The sequence below is a fragment of the Tachysurus fulvidraco genome, chromosome 2 (assembly GCF_022655615.1).
Source record: "Tachysurus fulvidraco isolate hzauxx_2018 chromosome 2, HZAU_PFXX_2.0, whole genome shotgun sequence".
Lineage (NCBI taxonomy): Eukaryota > Metazoa > Chordata > Actinopteri > Siluriformes > Bagridae > Tachysurus > Tachysurus fulvidraco.
Genome location: NC_062519.1, coordinates 8518741 through 8538504, shown reverse-complemented (window position 1 = coordinate 8538504; position 19764 = coordinate 8518741). Strand labels below are relative to the sequence as shown.

Genomic DNA, 19764 nt, shown 5'->3' with positions numbered 1-19764 from the left:
ATTTCAGTCGGTTTTGAGAGTGTTTTTATTTGAATATATTTTTTCCAGAAAATTGTGTCTGGGATTATCTTATCCAGGAAGTACACATGCAGAGCTTCTTTTAAACAAGGAACCTTAGAAAATGCTGTCCTTTTGTTGCTTTCTGAATAGAATTAGACGAAGTTTCGAAACTTTTACCCATGTCTAGTTCAGTCATGAAATTCAACCTTTGCGAGGATTGGTTCGCCGTGGCCTATCCGCCGTGCTTTCCCATCTACATAACCCTTTATTATCTCAGCTAAACTCCCAGGCTTGGTCTCAGTGTTCAGCAAGAGATATTGCTCCTTATCCTCCTTCTCTTGAGCACCACCTTTTTAGTTCTGCTGCTGCAGGGGTTTATTTCTATGTTTCTTAATATCAGTATGATTACCTACGTTAAACTGTGTATTCTCCATACACACCAAGTTGCTGCAGTGCATAGCAGATCTAATCTGCTGAGACCAAGCCTACCTACATTCCATTCCCATCAATAAACTTTCATAAATTCACTCTGAGAGTAATGATTGACATATTACCACGTTCAGGTTGATAGATCGTCCATTGTATGGCAGCACAGACAACATGAGCACACATTTTAGCAGTGTTATATTAACCCGGACATACATTTTACCATAAAAATGAGCATAGTACACAATTAGAGAGGAATGTAGATTAGATTGTATATCAAAATTTGAATCTTTTACTGTTTTTTTTTTTTCTTTTGTTTTTTTTTCCTTTAGTTTATGGTTGACCAGATGGCTAGCAATCTCGAACTTCTGGTGTGACTCTGATTTAACTATTATTGCATCATATCAGATGTAACTGATCATTCGAGTCAACCAAGTCGGTCAATAATAAAACTGGCTCACAAGTTTGTTATTTTAAGTCTGTGACTGACCCCAAATCCTAGTGTCAAACCATCTATCTGTCTTCTGAACACTGCAAGATCAGGCTTGACTGGGACAGAACCCACAGTGTTTATTATCTGTTGTTAACACAAGCTGCATTTCCTTCATCTTGCTTTGTTAATAATGTTTTGTTACCGTCACTTCAGTGCCCACACAGGCAAGTCTTATAAGACATGAGCCAACATGAGAGCCTCTTTATTTAGCTGACCTTGTTGGAAAGAACAGCTAACCAAATACAATTTTATCATTTCTTTTTATGCGTTTTTTTAAATTTGCCCATCGAATGATAAGCCTGTGGTTTCCACCAGAATGTGATGACTAAAGATCACCACTGAGAAAGTAGATTGAGTGAAAGGGAGGATGTGTCTCACCAAACCAAAAGTTTGACTCTGTATCTTCCCTGTTTTTCCAAGTGGAGCAAAAGCCTTGTGAGCAACATGTTTACTACTTTTCGGAGTGGACACGTTAGGGACGAAAAGTCATGGCAGTGCTAAGAATAGACTGTTCTTATTGCCCAGCATTTCCTCAAAAAGCTCAGCAGAAGCGTGCCCAGGTGATTCTGTAGAGATTCCATTCATTCATTCGCATTCCATGAAGGTGAGAAGGGAAAAAATAAGTCGTTGAGCAGAGGATGTTTGCAGCGTATAGGTATTTTGGGAACACTGCTGGGAACCGTATCAACAATTTAGCTATTTTTGGTATATTGAAGAAATACAGTGGGCACTGGTTAAGTTCAATTTGACACCTGGCCTTTTTTCCTCAGCTTCATACACTGAAGGCTAGGAGAAGACTTGAAATATATTTTCATCGTATAGATATTTTGGGAACATTGCTGGGAACCATGTCAACAATTTGGCTACTTTGGGATTATTGAAAAAATATATTGGTCACTCTAGGGTCCAGTTTGATACCTGGACTGTTTTTTGTCTTTTGTTTTTTGCTCCAGCATAGATTCTACAATAAAATTCCCATGGAGATAAAGTTAAAAACAAGATTTTTTTTTTTTGCTAAACTTTATAAATCCCTCATGGGACATACAGATGCACGGCTATCTGGCTATAAAAGCAGTTCTTTACACAATTGCCTGCTTTGATTGTGTAAAATGTTGATGATCGATATGGAGGGACTTTGGGCAATAAATTTATTTGTTTGTTTGTTTGTTTGTTTGTTTATTGATTGCTGATAAGGAAATACAAATAATGCCAGACTTCAGTTTATATTCAACCCTGTCCTCTTTACTATGAGTGCACTCTGGAGTTTAAGGTATGCTTTGTAGTGTAAGATCTACCCCATATCCTCAGTGATCTACCCCTATATTTTTTAACGGAAGCTTTTCATTTTTATGTAGTAAACCTCCCAAAATAAAGCATGACAGCTACAAATTTTGTTCCTCACAAACTAACCTTACATGTAAAACTCCCTGAAACAGTTTTTAATGGAACATTAAATAAAGTCTGTTTTCAAATGTATTAAACGTATGAATTTGCAACAAATCCTTTACAGACATCACCCTAGTTATAATTATTGATTGGGGTTCATTGGAACTTCTGTGGAACATTAAAGTAAATCTTTTGCTCTTTTATAGTTGTTTTTAAGATAATTTTCTTCTTATTTTAGTCCTTTGGCCAAAATGTTGCCTCAGTCACCTAGTCTTTCAGCATTTCACAGAATATACACGTGCTGAAATGCTCATGCTATCTCTGTCTGTCTGTCTCTCTTTCTCTATCTCTCTCTGTATGCTTTCTCTCACTTTCCAGTGCTCACACAGTGTTAGGCCAAGGCCTTGGTACTTGCGTCAGTGGCAGACCTCAGGCTGTTTTCATGAACTGTGAGGCCACATGGGACAGCAACAATCATCTTAAGCAACTCAGTGCTCTTCTTTGCTTTTCTTTGTCTCCATGCAGTATTAGGGTTAAATGTTGAACTGATTTAAAACTAGCAATGTAACTACTTGTTTATAGATACAGTTTCATTGATTCTGTTATCTATAAGCTGGTCTAAGATGGATGGAAACTTTAGTCTGATAGCACAAATTATTACTCACACTGTAGCATATCTGAGCATGCTTAAAGAAAAAAAGAAAAGATGACGAGATGACTAAGGGTTCAGAGAGAGGGAATAATAAATTGGTTCAGTTCTGTTCTGTTGCCTTTTGCCTCATCGCCTTTTGCCTCGTTCTAAATCTGTGTTTCTGTCTCTTGGGTAGATATGGTGGACACACAGACGTTTTCCTGGCCCATGGGATTTGGTCTAAGCACTCTGGACCTGGAGGGACTTGATGACAGCTCACACTCTCTGGACATGAAGCCTTTTTCCACGCTCAATGACTATACACCCATCTCTGGCATCGAGTACGCTCCCAGCCCAGGCCAGGGCGAGACGACGCACATGATGGATCTGACGCACATGTACAACTACAGATCCCAAGAGAACAACTATAGAGCCCATGAGAACAACTACAGACTGCAAGAGAACAGCTATAGACCACAAGAGATCAGCTATAGAGTACAAGAGAACAGCTATAGCACACAAGAGAACAGCTATAGAGCACAAGAGACAAGCTATAGAGCACAAGAGAACAGCTATAGAGCACAAGAGAGCAGCTATAGAGCACAAGAGAGTGGGTATAGACCACAAGAAAGCAGCTACAGAGCACAAGATATCAGCTATAGACCACAGGAGAGCAGCTACAGAACTCAGGAAGACAACTACAAAGTACATGAAACCCAAAGTATGCACCATGTCTACTTTTTCATTACTATTAAAAACAACAGTATTTTTTTCTCTGAGTAAATGCGTTTCGTTTCGCATTTAGCTGCTTTTGGTAACGGATTAAGCCTGTTCTTGTTTATCACAGAAAATAATTCTGAATTCTTGTCATAGAAATTTCCTCTTTACTTTATAGAATCCTATATGTAGTAAAAAAATGTTTGTAAATGCTATTTGTAAGCCAAACCAAACTAAAAAAAAAAAGTTTTCCTTTCACAAATGAGCATATGTTGATAGATGGATATGTTCATAAATCAAAGCAGATTTCTGTATGAATGATGACCACAAAGCTTTGTAAAAGTTTGCAAAAATAGCTTTTGAAATCCATATGTATCTTGTTTCGAGTTTGTAAGACGTTATTCTACTCCTCATCCAGTATGTTGTGGTCTTTCGATCAGGTTTGATTAAGCTTGAGCCTGAGTCTCCACCACTGTATGCAGAAAACAGCATGACATTCACGAAACAGCCCGAAGATCCTTCCACCTCGGTTTTAAACATCGAGTGTCGTGTGTGTGGGGACAAAGCTTCAGGATTCCACTACGGTGTTCACGCCTGTGAGGGATGCAAGGTACTAATGAATAATGAATTCCTTCTGACAAATATCATAGGATTGTGTATTACTGAGCTGAAAACAAATACCAGTTAGCATCTTAAAGACAGAATAAAGCCACACATTAGTCCTAAGATCATAGTTTAGTATCATTAGATGCAGGACTCTAACCCAAGTAGGAAGAGTTTCAATAGCTGTACAATAAATGTGATTTTGATGACACTACAGTTCTGTACTGTATATATGAATCTGTCATTTCTGCATACAGTACATATCAGTGCTGTTTTGTCATTGTTCTAAGAATTGGATGCAGTTGTAACTGTTCATAACAAGATGCAAATATATTCTCTATATATAACTTATCTAAACTACAGATGAACATCATCTACTCATAATATCATTTACTCTTTTATGAGCAGCGAGTGCCCCCAAAAAAATCTCCCTTTTTGTCATTCAGCTAAATTAAACTTTCATTTCTCACCCAGACATGTAGACAAGGTCAAAAGGTGTCTGGATATCTTTCCTCCGTCTGTCACTAGAACCACAAAAGCCCCAATGCAAGTTTCCATTCAGAGAAATACATATGGGCAGAAAGATGTGTCTGAATAAGAATAATCATGTGAGTGGGTGAACTAGACTTCTCGCTTACATTTCCATTCCACACACTCTAGACACGGGGGTTTGTTAAAGTAGGTAGACAGGTAAGTGTGTGGGTTTGTTACACCTTTAGAAAACTGAATAGTATGCCAACCTGAGTGTAAATGAAATTACTCACACTTGTTCAGAATGATCTTGTACAGTTTGGGAGGGGAAAACACATGGGTCATGATTTGTTGATGATTCGTGTACTATCACAATATCGAGTTGAATTGTATATGTTACAGGAAACTTTGATTGACATGGGTTTCTTAGGGGTTTTTTTTGGAAGGGTGTATTTCTCCTGATACACCTGGTACAGTAAGACAATACCTAAGCATAATTTTTATCCTTTACTCTCATCCTGAACAATGCCTGGTGTTAGGTTCAGCCAACCAGGTTAATACACAAATTGTTCTAAAATACAAAAGCCATTTTGGGTGGAGTGTTATTCGGTCCAACTTCCTCATTCTATTTATAGACCGTAATGCTGCTAAAAATAACAATAAAGCGATCGATGCGGACAGAAGGTACATGGAAAACATCCTCTCCATTTTATAATGTTTCCTATGCTTTTTGTAGACACAGATTGGTGCTATTAAGACATTCCGTAGATTGTTTAGTAGAATTCTAATAGAAATTTCCGTAAAATAATGATCAGTAAAACGGACAAGGGAATTTATTCCTTTGTAAATAATCCTGTGTAATGTGGGGGGAAATGTTGTTATTATTATTATTAACATAAGTAAAACTTTTATTTTTCTGCTTGCATTCTATTAGCGTTAGAATTTGTTAATCTAAATTCATTACGTTTGTAAACGATTCAAAAACATGGAGGATGTTGGTGAGATTCAGTGATTGTCTCCAACTCCTGAAATGTAAGTCGATGCTTTAAAATGAAAAATCTGATGGAGCCTGGAATACAAACGAAAGCTGAGAAACTATAGAGAGTATACAAAAATACTGATATGACCCTGGAGGACTACATGTTCAAATGGACACACAGCCAGGTAGATAGGTAGATACAGTACTTAGGTAGGTAGTTAGATAGGTGGGTGGATGAGTGGAGGATGGATAGATAGACAGACAGACAGACAGAAAGACAGATCGGTAAATAGGTGAGAAAATACAATTATGTTCTGTCCAAAGTCCAATCCTTAAGATTCTGCTGAGTGTTAAGATAAACATTGCCTATCACGAGCCCCCTTATCTTTGAGTGAATAATGGCCTTGCTCTCTGACTTTGGGCTTAAAGCTCAGGTGTCCAATCTTATCCGCAAAAGGGCGGAATTACTGCAGGTTTTCTTTTCAATCAAGCAGGAGCCACTCCTTATAGCTGATTGAAGGCCAGAATCAGCTGATAGGTGAAATCACGCACCTTCAGCAAGATTGGGCAATCCCAGCTTAAAACATGTATGTATGGAATAAGGAATATATAATAGATACAGTAAAAAAAAAGTTTACACACCCCTGTTAAAGTTTACACACCCCTGGTTTTTGTGATGTAAAAAATATAACCAAGACAAATCCTAAAAAAAAATTAAGTGAAAAACTTTACTTACAGAACTGTTTTTAGGGACAAAAGGAAAAATAAAAAAATCTAGTTGCATAAGTGCTCATGCCTTTAATGATTTTATTTACCTCAGCAGTCTTCTTGGGTATGAGCTAGTAGCATGGGTAACATCTTGACAATATTTTGTCACTGTAGTGCTCTGTTTTCTGTATTTGTTGATGAAGATTTGTATGGTTTCCCTAGTATATACAATAATTGAAAAATGATTGATTGGTGAACATCCCAAATTTTAAAAGGATGTGTACACTTACACCAGTGTTTTGTAACTTTTCTATTTTTTCCCCCAATAAGTTTCGGGTAAGTTTTTCACTGGTTCTGACATGATGTACTTGGGTTTAATTTTTTACATCACAAAAGAAAAAACAGCCGTTTTAAAAGGGGCATCTAGACTTTTCTTTTCCATTGATGATTTCATTTGTGCTTTTATTTGAGAACAAAAATAAATCTTAAACCCACTCAACTTTCCCATTGCTTTAGTTAACCATTATATTATAGTGTTTCAGTGTAGGGTTTGTTCCTCACAAACTCACACCATGTTCATCACTGGGAGAATTTATAAATTACCAACACTTGGTTAACATGGTGTACTATAGTTTTTGAGGGGACATCGGGGTTATTGATTTGTGTATTATTACAATATCAAGTTTAAGTCAATATTTTACAAATGTTATTTGATGATTTAAAAATACATATCATGTTTTGTTAACGTTCCAAGTTTATTGTCTGCAAATTTGAGCTCAACAAATTCTTACTAACCCTCACTTGTCTTCTCAGGGGTTCTTTCGCCGTACAATTCGCCTAAAGCTAGTCTACGATCATTGTGACCTGCACTGCCGCATCCACAAGAAAAGTCGCAACAAGTGCCAGTACTGTCGCTTTCAGAAGTGCCTGATGGTGGGAATGTCACATAATGGTGAGATTCGGTTTTACTTTATGTTCTGTTGTAATTAATGCCCCACTGACCAGGTCTTAGCCTTAAATTTCCCAAACCTACAGGCTGTCAAATGTACTGTATATCGTACATTTACAGGCCACGGCTATCTCACTGGTAGTGCTTACTTTGGTGTGGCTGCATTTCCATGTACATTTTTTCTCAATTCAGTGAAGAAAAAAATCTGTGATTGGTCAATTGCAATGCCAATCAAATGCCATCTGTCTGTGAAAGACAGATGGCATGTTTTTGGTTATGTTCAATGATTTTACAGAAATCTGAATTTTGAGTTAAATAGTAGTAATTACAAACAAATAAACTACTTATAGAGCACTTGTCATGGTAAGTACTGTAGTAAGTCAGTGCTGGACATTACAATAGGAATTAAAATTAATGTATGAAAAAGCAGTGCATTGGAATAAACAAGAATTAAAATAAAAGTACAAACATAATTAGGTTAGTGTAAAAATGTAAATAGAATCAAATAAAAATAAAACAACACTGTAAATGAAAAAATGAAAGCACGGTTTAATATTTTAGCCAAAACTGATTATATTGCTAAAATTAGTCACTTTGCTTAGTTTCAGCATTAGTGGCATTGCCATTTTGGATAAAAGCTATTCCTTTGCTGGAAGGGACCTCTGCTTCAGAGAAAACTATTTCCGCCCGAGGCACACGTTCATGGCATGTTGCTGTAGCAGTGAGGCAGCAGCACTTTGGCCTGCTCCTCTCATTGCTTCCTCTTTGTGGTTGCCAGCTGCATCGACTGTGGCTTTAATGTCAGAGCGTGCAGAGCGCTTAAACGTGTGCCGCCACATGACTCTGAAACAGACTTTCCTTGACACGTAGCACCCTCATTCACACCCCTGCAACCTCAAAACAAAACAGTACTATTCTAATATCGGTAACTGTTCTGTGAAAGGTGCCATCAGCCATGCTGTTGTAGCAGGTTTAGCTGACCTTTAAACAACATTATAGCTAGATGTTCTCTCTTAAAATACTCTAAATTTATCAGCTGAATTAGACAAATCTCTTTGCAGGAAGGACCTGCTGAGGCACATTCAAGCTAATTTGTTACTGTTGCATTCAGTTAACAAGACAGTTAAAGATAAATGTTAAATAACAATGTTAGAGCCAGATTATATTGCAAATGCATTGCTTTTACAAATGTGAAACATGAGAACAATAGTAGTAAACACAAGAAAAGCAAACTTGACATTTCTGCCTTTGTTGCACAACAGTTCAAGGTGGTCACATGTATAGGATGTAAGGACGTACGGGATCCTGCAAGACACATAATGTTGTCTGCCTGCAGGTTTGGATGTTGGGAATCTGTTATAAAAATATGACAACAAATTCTATAGAATAATAAAAGGATTTGATATGCAATGTGCTGTGTAAATAACTGACAGCTAAGGGAGAAAGCTTGAAGTAAATATTATTAAGACCTATAGTCTTAATAATATTAAGTCAATAACAATGGGTTTAAGGACATCGATCAGCCATAACATTAATAGTCCACCTTGTGCTGCCAAAACAGTTGTCACCGGTCAAGGCACCAAGACATTAGAATCAGTTCCATTGAGTCCTGTAAGTTGATCAGACTTTTGTTTGTCCATTCACATCCCACAGAAGCTAGATCAGATTGATATTTGGGGAATATAGAGGTCAAGTCAACATCCTGAATCCTTTGTCATGTTCCTCAGACCTTTCCTGAACAGATTTTGTAGTGTAGCAGTTAAAGTAGCGCTACAGTAGCTTTGCTGCGAAATCAAAGTACCTTTCGACCCCAAGATCCTGTCATTTGCTCACTGGTTGTCCTTTCTTGGACCACTTTTGGTAAGTCCTAAACACTGCATACTGGGGACACCACACAAGACCTGCTGTTTGGAAAAGCTACACCATTCTGACCCAGTCACTGACCCAGTCATTTATTCATCTAGAACTGACGGATCACGTTCTGTCGAATGTATATCCCACCCAATGAGATAATCAGTGTTATTTTCACTTCACCTGTCAGTGGTTTTATTGTTAAGTTAATGGCTGAATGGTATAGGTACAACTGTTTGATGGATTTTATACAAGGAGAACACTGACAACTAAAACAGTATAAGTGTAAGTCAGTGTAAACTTGAATAAGGATAAACTAAGTAAAATGTATTCTGTTTTCTTTAATGGATAAAATAAAAAAATGTAATAAATCTTGGTAGGTTTAGACTTACAGTATGAGGTGTTCTATATGCAGATACTATTTTCACCTTTCTTACATGTATTAACTCACCTTGCAGAAAACGTTTCTATGGCGTATGTATAAAATGCTGCTGACTTAACCAGATTCAAGAATACCACATTAAACAACTGACTATCCTCTGTTTTGTTATATTAAGGGTAAAACACTAAAGATTAGTTGAAATTTAGAAATATATCAAAGTAATTTAATAAATTTATCCCGCATTGCTGTTATAGCAGTCGCCGCTCTTCACAGAAGGCTTTCCTCTATAGTTTGGAGAGTGGCTGTGGGGGATTTGTGCTCATTCAGACACAGGAGGTCAGGCACTGATGTCAGGTGAGGAGGCTTGGGGTGTTTTATGGTTCATCCCAAATGCGTTCTGTGGGGATGAGGTCAGGGAATTTTGCTCGACACTCCAGTTTTTCAACTCCAACCATGACAAACCTTGAGCTTGCTTTATGCACAGGAGCATTGTCATGCTGGTTTGGGCCTCCAACCACATCCAGAGTTGTGTGCTTTCAACTTTGTTGTAGCAGTTTGGAGAAGAACCACATATAGGTGTGAAGGTCATTCATATAGCCACATAGTGTTGCTGTCAGCCATTTCAACTCTTTCTGTGCAGGATGTGTTACAAGAGTGAAGAATGCAGGTGTTGCTCACTGAGTGACAAGGTTATCTGAGTTTATCCTTATCAGCACCAATGGCTCTCGTTGGCTGCCTTTGTTTTCCCTCGGCTCACATCGCGTGCTCGCCCTCCCTCTATCCCGCATTTTACGTGGGTTGGGTAAAATCTCATCAGACTTTTCTTTTTCTTTATCAATGATTGATGAAGGCACAGCAGTAAACACGCTGGGTCACTGTTGTTGGCTCACTGCCGCCTTGTTGTACAGTCTGAGTGATATAAGGAGGCGTGTGCAGGTTTACAAAAGGTGTGATGCCCGTGCTGGCTCTCTTATTAATCACAAGTGTTTTGCAACAAGTCAGGGCACATGGAGAAAAAAGTCGGCATCAGCTTCCTACCATTAAAAAAAGTTAGATAAGTTTAAGCCACTGGTTTGTTAGCTTAAAAGCACAGAGGGCTCGACGCTTCACACGTCATCTTTTCAACCACTTTCTACCCCCAAGACAAATACTTATGTGTGGGAGAGAACCCAAATTACAGGTTTAGAAGATTTGCATGGGGCATCTGTGTTTGTACATGTAATGAAATTTTAATGCAAAGACTAACAGCCGTTTAAAAGAAGATTTTTCATCATTTTTTTGACAGATCAATATTGGAAATTACTCAAATAATAATTTTAGTAATAATAATTCTGCATTATTATTATTATTATTAAGTACAAGTAGTGGTTTCAAAAATTAGTAGCAGCACCTGTGAAATGTTCCTAAATGTCAGTCCAAATTGAGGAAATCTGTTGATTTAATCATCAACCATGAATAAAATCAGTGTTATCAACATCACACTTGCTTGAGTAAAATGAATGCGTGACTTAAAATCATGGCTGTCTTTTTCGGCTCTTGCCTTTGAACCAACACCCAGTCTTAGAATTCTGAGCACTGAGTAAGGACAAAGCACAGATTAGCCAGCTATTGCATCGGCACAAGCAGACAATTTAGAGGCAGTATAATGTCAGGCCACCTGATACTGAGTCATCAGATGATACTATGCCGTTGCATGCTTTCCACTTTATGAAATCATCAATGAGAATCAACCTTGTGTGATTTTCTTAGGTTAATCCATAAGAGTGCTAACACTGATTTCATATGTGATCCTATATAATAATTTCTATTGGTTTTGGCCTAAACTAAAATGCATTTTCAAGAGGGATACCGTATTGAATTTTAAAAGGTATTTTAAGTAGACGCAGGAAAGATACTCCTCGAATAGGTCACACTGACATTCCCCAACATGTCCACTCACTACTAAACAAACTCCCTATTTCTTTTTATACATCCCACCCACTGATCCCTGGAGTGGCCATGTTGTAAGTTGACTGTGCTGGATTTGGGATTTTCAGAGGAGTTTATTTGAACATTTTTGGCCTGTTTGTTTTTTTCCCAGCCATTCGCTTTGGCCGCATGCCCCAGGCAGAGAAGGAGAAGCTCTTGGCTGAGGTTTCCTCCGATCTGGAGCACATGCACCCGGAGGCGGCTGACTTAAGGTCCCTGGCCAAGCATCTTTACGAGAGCTATCTGAAGAACTTCCCCCTGACCAAAGCCAAGGCCAGGGCCATCCTCTCAGGGAAAACCAGTGACAACGCCGTGAGTTTGCTTTTTATCTAGAGTGTAGTATAGAAAGAAACTGCATTGCAGTTCAGCTGGAAAAAAAAACTTGTGTGACTTGAGTGATCAGTCAATCACGCCTGTTCAAACTGACAGTGGCTGCCTACACGGTTTTATCTGCATGTTTGTTTGTTTTACATCAACAATTAAATAGTAATAGTATTATTCACATTAACCAAACCAATGCTAAAGAAGCCACAAGGCAGAATATTTGGTTATCCGGGCCATTTAGCCACTAACAGAAGTGATAACATGTTAAATTCCAGTTTCAGGTTTCAGATAACAGATATGTCAGTGGTTATGTACACTACTTATCTGAACTTATCATAGACGGCAGTCTAGAACAGCATGTTTTTGCAGCTTTAAAGAAGAAATTCAGGTTTTTAGTACATGTTGGCCAGATCACCAAATATTTTGCCACCTTTGAAAACATCCATGATGTTCTAGACTGATATTAAGATAAGTAGTGTAAAAAAAAAAAAACCCTGACATACCTGTGTATCTGTAATCTGAAGCTCAGATTGTACTCCTGAGTTAACATGTTTGTAGGCGAGTAAATTACAAGGCTTCCTGAATTTGTTGGCTAGATACCTTATAATTTACGAAGGCAGCAGCACACTATAATTTCATAAGCCAGTTTTTTTTTTTTATATGTCAGGTTTATGGGCTATGAATGTAAGGAGTCAGAACACTTTATTGTGATTGGTACAGACTGTTTCTCACAGACATTAAACAGTAAATCCAACAACAATAACTGTAAATAGAGACAATAGAACATGGACATGTTCAGACAGAACATTAGATATCAATCAGACATTATGTTCAATAACCAGCAGCATACAGAGACTGAATAAAGTGGAAGTGGACTTCAGTTAAAGTGCACTGTATAATAATATGAAAGCACATGCTAGTATGAACTGAAAAAAAAAACAAAGAACAACAGTCTTTCATTTGTTACTGCACATTTTTATGTATTTATCATAGTGTTTGCTTTTCTATGAAAAAGAAAAATCCTTGGGTTTGTATGTGCAATCAATATATTTTCACTTATAATTTATATCCTCTATTTTATTTTTTTCCTTTTTGGGTGACAAAGTTTAATAATAGTTAACTCTTTAAATAATTTTTTTCTACATTAAAATAATTATTTATTAAGCTAAATTCTTAGTTTTTTTATTTATTTCTTTTCCTCTCTTATTTTTTTTTTAACATTGATAAGTCTATGAAAAGGTTAATACAGAGATTTTCAAATACAAATTTTCTAACAAAGCATCAACAAAGATTTTTTATTCAGTCACTGGAAGCATAATTATTGTTGTTCACGATGAATATTAACCATTGTTGTTCTTGAGGAATAAAATGTGTAGATTCAAGACTAATAATGTAAAAAAAAACAGATATTCTTGGAGTAATTACGCTGTAGATTGAGTCTTATTTATAAGTAGCTATGTATTTGTATGAGACTAGATATACATTTAAAATGTTTTATGCAGAAATTCTTACTTTAAACATATGGTGTAGTACTAGCAGGAGATATCAGCAAGGCTGTTGGACACTTGTTTTGACTGTCATGGACCGCGATATGAACCAAATGATACTAAACACAGTTGTGTAGAGAATGTGGAAATGTTTATGAAGGCCACAGGATACTAAAGTTCTAAACCTGCACAGCTCTTATTTCTTGTTGCAGGACTAAAACATGTTCTTACCAAAACAACAGACATGGCTTAGTCTGGCAGGGTTTTTTTCCCTCAAATAAAATATTGCTTGTACTTTCACTGCCACTATCATAAGCCCATAAACCATTTTAAACCAATTCTTAATTCACTTTTACTAGTGTTATATAAAATATACAAACATGTCCACTCCTGCAAGCGCTCACACAGCATGCTCGACCCAGAGGTGATTAACTTAAGGAGAAATATGTCACCTTGGGATTTCAGACAATCAGAATATTTTTTTCTTTGCTTATACAAGAGTAAACACCTCGGGGATGATTTGTCTAGAATCCCAGACACCATTTTAACAACTAATCCCTACCCTGAATGCGAATGTCTGCTGCAGTTCAGGTTAGAAACCTTGCCTCATTCCGTATGCAACAGCACAGCGAGGACAAAAGGACAGCAGAATGCTGCTTATTCTGAAGAGAAGTGAGGTCTGCTGTGCAATAGTAAAAACAATAAAGCGGTGACGAGGATAAGGTTCTGTCGTTACTCTATTGTGTGTGATCATCCTGGCTTTCACAAAACTCTGCAGATAAGTTCGGCTCTAACATAAAGTGAAAGTCATAGACGCTATAGATGTGTCAGTATACATCTGGTTTATAGACTTTGATATCTGTTTATTCTGCACGTGGTTCAGCTTAGATTTATCAATAACGATGGCTAAAATAATAGCTCATAATTGATATTAGAAAGACTGCAGATCATTTTGCTTTTGTCAAGCATTTATTTATAATGGTCATGAGAAACAATTTCTGTTAATACAGCAAAGAAAAGTAATCATACAATTAGAAATTGAACAATATTCATGATTTTTTTTAATGTCTGGTCTCTAAAAAAGCTGTTGAATACCCATTGTCTGAAGCACCCGTTTTTTTCTCATCAGGTTTATGGCTTTTTTCCCCCTTTTTTTTGTTAGAACTTTGGAACTATTTTGTCTTAGTATTCCTAGTTTTTATCAAAAACTCTCCTATATAGGAAATAGCAAAAACTAAATTCTGTTAAATAAGTAAACAGCAATTTGATGGCATACAGTTAAGTCTGAAATAAGTCATAAATGCTAAACTATAATAAAATATATTGTTCATGGACTCCAGTACAGAGTTTGTCATGGTGTTCAGTGTATGTCAGTTTGATCTATGATGTAAATGGCAGTTCACTAAAGATCGGATTTACTGTATGGATAATACTAAATCCTAAATTTACTAAATACTGAATGGTTTGTACTTCTTGTGTTTCTGTGTTATCCACATAATCCACATAAAACTAATATTGCCATTATTTCTGAAACCCATTAAATACTGAAACTTAGTTCCTTTTAGCCCACAGCTCATGTGTTATTCAGATAATACCTCATCACACAAGTGAAATTTTATGCTCGTAAGCTTGTAAGCTTAAAGATGTTTCTTTTGCCCCGCAGCCGTTCGTTATCCATGATATGAAGTCTCTGCTAGAGGGTGAGCAGTTCATAAACTGTCGTCAGATCCCTCGGCAGGACCATCAGAGACGTCTGAGCATGAGCTCGGTTCAGTCAGATCTGCAGCGCGAGGTGGAGCTGCGATTCTTCCACAGCTGCCAGTCGCGCTCGGCCGAGGCAGTCAGCGAGGTCACAGAGTTTGCCAAGAGCATCCCGGGCTTCCTGAACCTCGACCTCAATGACCAGGTGACTCTGCTCAAGTATGCCGTCATTGAGGTTCTCATTATCATGATGGCACCGCTCATGAACAAGGATGGCACGCTTATCTCCTACGGCCAGATCTTTATGACCCGTGAATTCCTCAAGAGCCTGCGCAAGCCATTCGGCGAGATGATGGAGCCCAAGTTTGAGTTCTCGGTCAAGTTTAACATGCTGGAGCTCGATGACACCGACATGGCGCTTTTCTTGGCTGTCATTATTCTAAGTGGAGGTAAGGCACAAGGGCAGGAAGCAAATCTATTCAAATCTGAGGGGAGGATTACAGTCGTGCTGAGCCGAGCTGCATTATGTAAATAAAAAGCCTCAGCGACGTCTTTTGGGTTTCCATTGATTTAATAGTTAAAACAGATTGAATGATCCTGCGTCAAAACAACAAGCAATAAAAAGATTCAATTTCTTCACTCACATTAAATAAACAGTGAAATGTCAGCTAACACTTTATGAAGCATTACTTAATAGGTGTACTTGCTCAATATCACATGGTGACAATTCAAGTCAAGACGTATGACAGGGTTTGGTTTGGGTTGTAAATAAACATTGTCATACTGCTGATTATTTATTACTATAGCTGTGTGACCAGCATCAAGCATGAAATCACAAGAATGACAAACAAATGATGACAATGCATATCGTTGTCTTTATACTTCGGATTAGAGCTTAGCTTGGCTGCTCCTGCACAACAACTAAACTAACTTGTTTTACATTTATGTTTGCTTATAATGTAGGATAAGAGTTCTGACATTTTTTTGTCAATAGTAGTTATATATCTTCAGTAGTACTCTAGAATTCTCTAGAAACCTGGTTTGATGTTTTCAAAATTGTCTTTCTGTTGAAAAAACATTATAGGTTTTACATGTGCCAAGTAGAAATGGCGAGATTTGATCTGAGGTGATAGCAGGAGTAAAAAATGTAGCTAGCTCACTAACTTCTTGCTTTACAAGAAGGTTACAGAAATGTACCAACCCTTAATTTATGATAGTTGTCAGTTAATGATTGTCAGCTAATGTAACATTAAATAGCTAACGTAGGAAAACCAACTTAAAGCTAGTTTGCCGTAATATCCAGTCATCGGGAATTTTCTTTTCTTGATTGTGTGTTGAAATCACATCCTGCTGAAATTTCTCATGCTTCTCTGCATTTCTGAGGTAAACCAAGCACACACTGCTACGTATCCCAGAAATCTGTTCTTCTCTCCTTTTATTTGTAGGCAGTTTTAATCCTTGAGGATTATTTAGGTATAACAATTTAAACAACCAGCATTTTACCTCAAACAGTTTCTCTTGTCAACTCCCACGTATGTATGACTCATAGCATGTTCATATTATACCAAACCCAGCTGACACTCGTTTGGATTAGCATTTGATTTGAACTCATATTGAACCTGAATATACAGCTTTCTATTTGGTTGATTCTGCATATTGTTTATCATTACTGTTGCTTCTCATCTCTGTATGAACAACATGTCCTACAGAGTTATCTCAGAGATTTATTGGTCACCATTTTGTGGCCATTTAATAACATCTTACCCTTGAACTTTGATTTTTTTGGATTCACATGTGTGAAAAATTAACCTCGAGGACAAAATGAAATCACTCACATGTCATTAATATATGACCTGTATGGAGTAGGAAGTTTCTGACATTTGAATATTTAACAGTCATGTAATCTAACCACTTTGTGTTGACTCATATAGATCGTCCAGGCCTGCTGAATGTGAAACCCATTGAGGATCTACAGGAGAATGTTCTCCACTCATTGGAGCTCCATCTTAAAATGAACCACCCGGACTCGCTCCATCTTTTCGCCAAAGTCCTGCAGAAGATGACTGACCTGAGGCAGATCGTTTCTGACCACGTTCACTTTATTCAGTTGCTCAAAGAGTCCGAGGCCAACATGTGTTTACATCCACTGCTGCAGGAGATCATGAAGGACCTGTACTAGTGTATTGATTGGTTTATGTTAGCTGAACACTTGGTGGTTTCTCATGGTTTGTTTGACTGCTGAGGGTTTTTTATTATTTTATTTTTTTTGCTTGAAACAGACAGAGGAAGGTGTGTTTATCTGTTTAGCAGTATGAGGATGTTAGACAGAAAAGGTCACTTCTTCAACAAGTGAAATGCTGGAATGGGAAAGCAAATATATTCTAGGTTTTATTGGGTTTATTGGGATGCACACACATAGTTGGAGAAAGCTGCCTTTGAACCTGGATTGGAAATCTTTTTTTTCCCAAGAGTGCACCTTCATTTATATTGTTTGCTATGGAGAGTTTTAAGAGTTAGTAATAAAAATGTAATATGTAATAAACCAGAATGGTATAAAAATTTTAAATTCTTTGCTGACGTGAACAGTGAAAAAAAAAGTAATATTATCTGTGAAAGTTTTGTACATTGTTCTCACTGGGAAATTCTATGTGAAAGCTTTATCATTTTTGATTCTATAATGCCTTTTGTAAATACAATAAAGAGATTTTTAATGCCAGGCCTTGTCATGGATGTTTTGAATTGAAAAAAAAGGTTGATGAAATGCTTGAAATTGTAAATAAATATTTTCACATAACATCTGTCTCGACCTTGATTGACACGTGTGCAAGATATAGCATGTCCTACTAAGTCCACCTTCTTGTTTTGCATTTTTTTTAAATGGCTTCCTTCTGATCGTTGGACTGGCAGACTCAGTTACACGCAAAGCCATTTCCCAGGCATTACGTCAGTCGTTTATTGTGCGTGTGTCTCTCTCTCTCTCGCAGTACACACCCTGTAGTGATTGCAAAATCTGATCTCCGCCGCTCCCCACAGCAGCTTCACATCTGCCACTTAATCATCAAATTACAGCTGACAGGCAGAAGACTGAAATTTTTTTCATGTCATATTGTTTCACCGATTTCTAAACTCAGTTGATATATTGGGTAATGCAGAGTGACTGTAAAAACTAATGGATAATTCACAATGTTAGAAAAGGTTGCTTGCTTCTATAGCTTGGTGTTGGAATGCATGCATGTTTAGCATCAAGCAACCCACACTCCACACAAGGCGGTTGAATCAGTAACACCAGACAGTGTCATAAAGCAAAATATACAATCTACCAACCATTTTATTACGTACACCTGCTCATTTATCCCATCAGCCAATCATGTTGCAGAAGCTCATTGTATTAAATATCATGAAAAAGAGCATCAGCTAATGTTCACATCAAACATCAGAATGGGGAAATGTTCTGTGTAAACCATGCCATGAAGTATTTCAGAAACTGCCGATCTCCTGGGATCTTCACACACATCAGTCTGTAGACACAAAATATTGTGAAAAACAAAAAACTTCCAGATGGAAAATGGCTATACTTGTTTGAACTGATGGAAAGTCTAGAAGCCACAAACGACACAGGTTTACAAAAACGGAATATCGGAAAATTGGAAATACATCACCTGGTCTTTAATCAACCTTTAACTGCTTGGTTTCAGTGAGCCTGTGCCCATTGTGAAGGCCACGACATATGTATGATTATTTGAGTTGTGATCTTTAACCTGTCTCACTGAATCTGCATATATATATATATATATATATATATATATATATATATATATATATATATATATATATATATATATATATATATATATATATATATAAAAGAAGAAACACTAAATGTATTCCTGATTATGCAGATTCAGTTCTACTTTTGAAAGATGTTTTGATTATTATTATTATCTATTTTTATTCATTATGATTAGAAAGAAGGTGGAGCTCGTGATCAAGGTTACTAGTCCCTCTGAACTGTCATTGTGGGCTGGGATGCAAAAGAAGACATTTAAGTATCAGGACTCAGCTCGGATCGGACTCTTCTTTGAAATAACTTTAGATACAAGCATGAGCCAAATATCAAATCCAACAAACAATAATAGAACTGTAAAGTAAATAGCAAAGGTCTGTAACAAATTAGAGCTTGTATAACAATGAGGTTATTTCATAAACTCATAAGTTTGTTGAGTGAGAAGAGGTCCAGCCTATTCTCCACAGGCTTGACTACAAGCACACAGCAAACACATGGAGCTGCAGAATGTTCTGGAGTGATCCCGGCCATGCTGTTTTGATGATGATGATTAAATGTGTTTTTTTGTGTTGTGTCAGCATATCCTTACTTTGTTACTGCCGAGTCTCCAATGACCGAGTCCTGCCAAGATCCTTCAAAGATACTGCCAAATCATTTCGAAAAAATACATTTCCCTGCTTTAAGAGTCCTCAAAGGAACGTGGCCAAAGACAGCATTTAGTTTAGGAAACAATACTCTTGTGCTGTTTGTGGTCTCTGAAAAAAAGAGACCATCTGAGAGTGTGCGTGTGTAAGTATGTGTGTGTGAAGTAATAATAATAATAATAATAATAATAATAATAATAATAATAATAATAATAATAATAATAATAATAATAATAATAATCTTGTTATTATTGTTGTTG

General features: G+C 37.1%; 1 protein-coding gene across 4 annotated transcripts in view; it reads left to right on the top strand.

Annotated features, from left to right (window-relative positions):
* pparg (peroxisome proliferator-activated receptor gamma) overlaps window positions 1-17870 on the top strand; it is a 34223-nt gene extending 16353 nt beyond the window's left edge. For all 4 annotated transcript variants that reach the window (XM_027140763.2, XM_027140766.2, XM_027140764.2 and 1 more), the window contains exons 2-7: window positions 3133-3657; window positions 4094-4263; window positions 7228-7366; window positions 11677-11876; window positions 15039-15525; window positions 17008-17870. In XM_027140763.2, the coding sequence (XP_026996564.1) occupies window positions 3135-3657; window positions 4094-4263; window positions 7228-7366; window positions 11677-11876; window positions 15039-15525; window positions 17008-17255 (1767 nt within the window). In that variant the 5' untranslated portion in view covers window positions 3133-3134 and the 3' untranslated portion in view covers window positions 17256-17870. The remainder of the gene's footprint in view (window positions 1-3132; window positions 3658-4093; window positions 4264-7227; window positions 7367-11676; window positions 11877-15038; window positions 15526-17007) is intronic.
* The last annotated feature ends 1894 nt before the right edge of the window (window positions 17871-19764 follow it).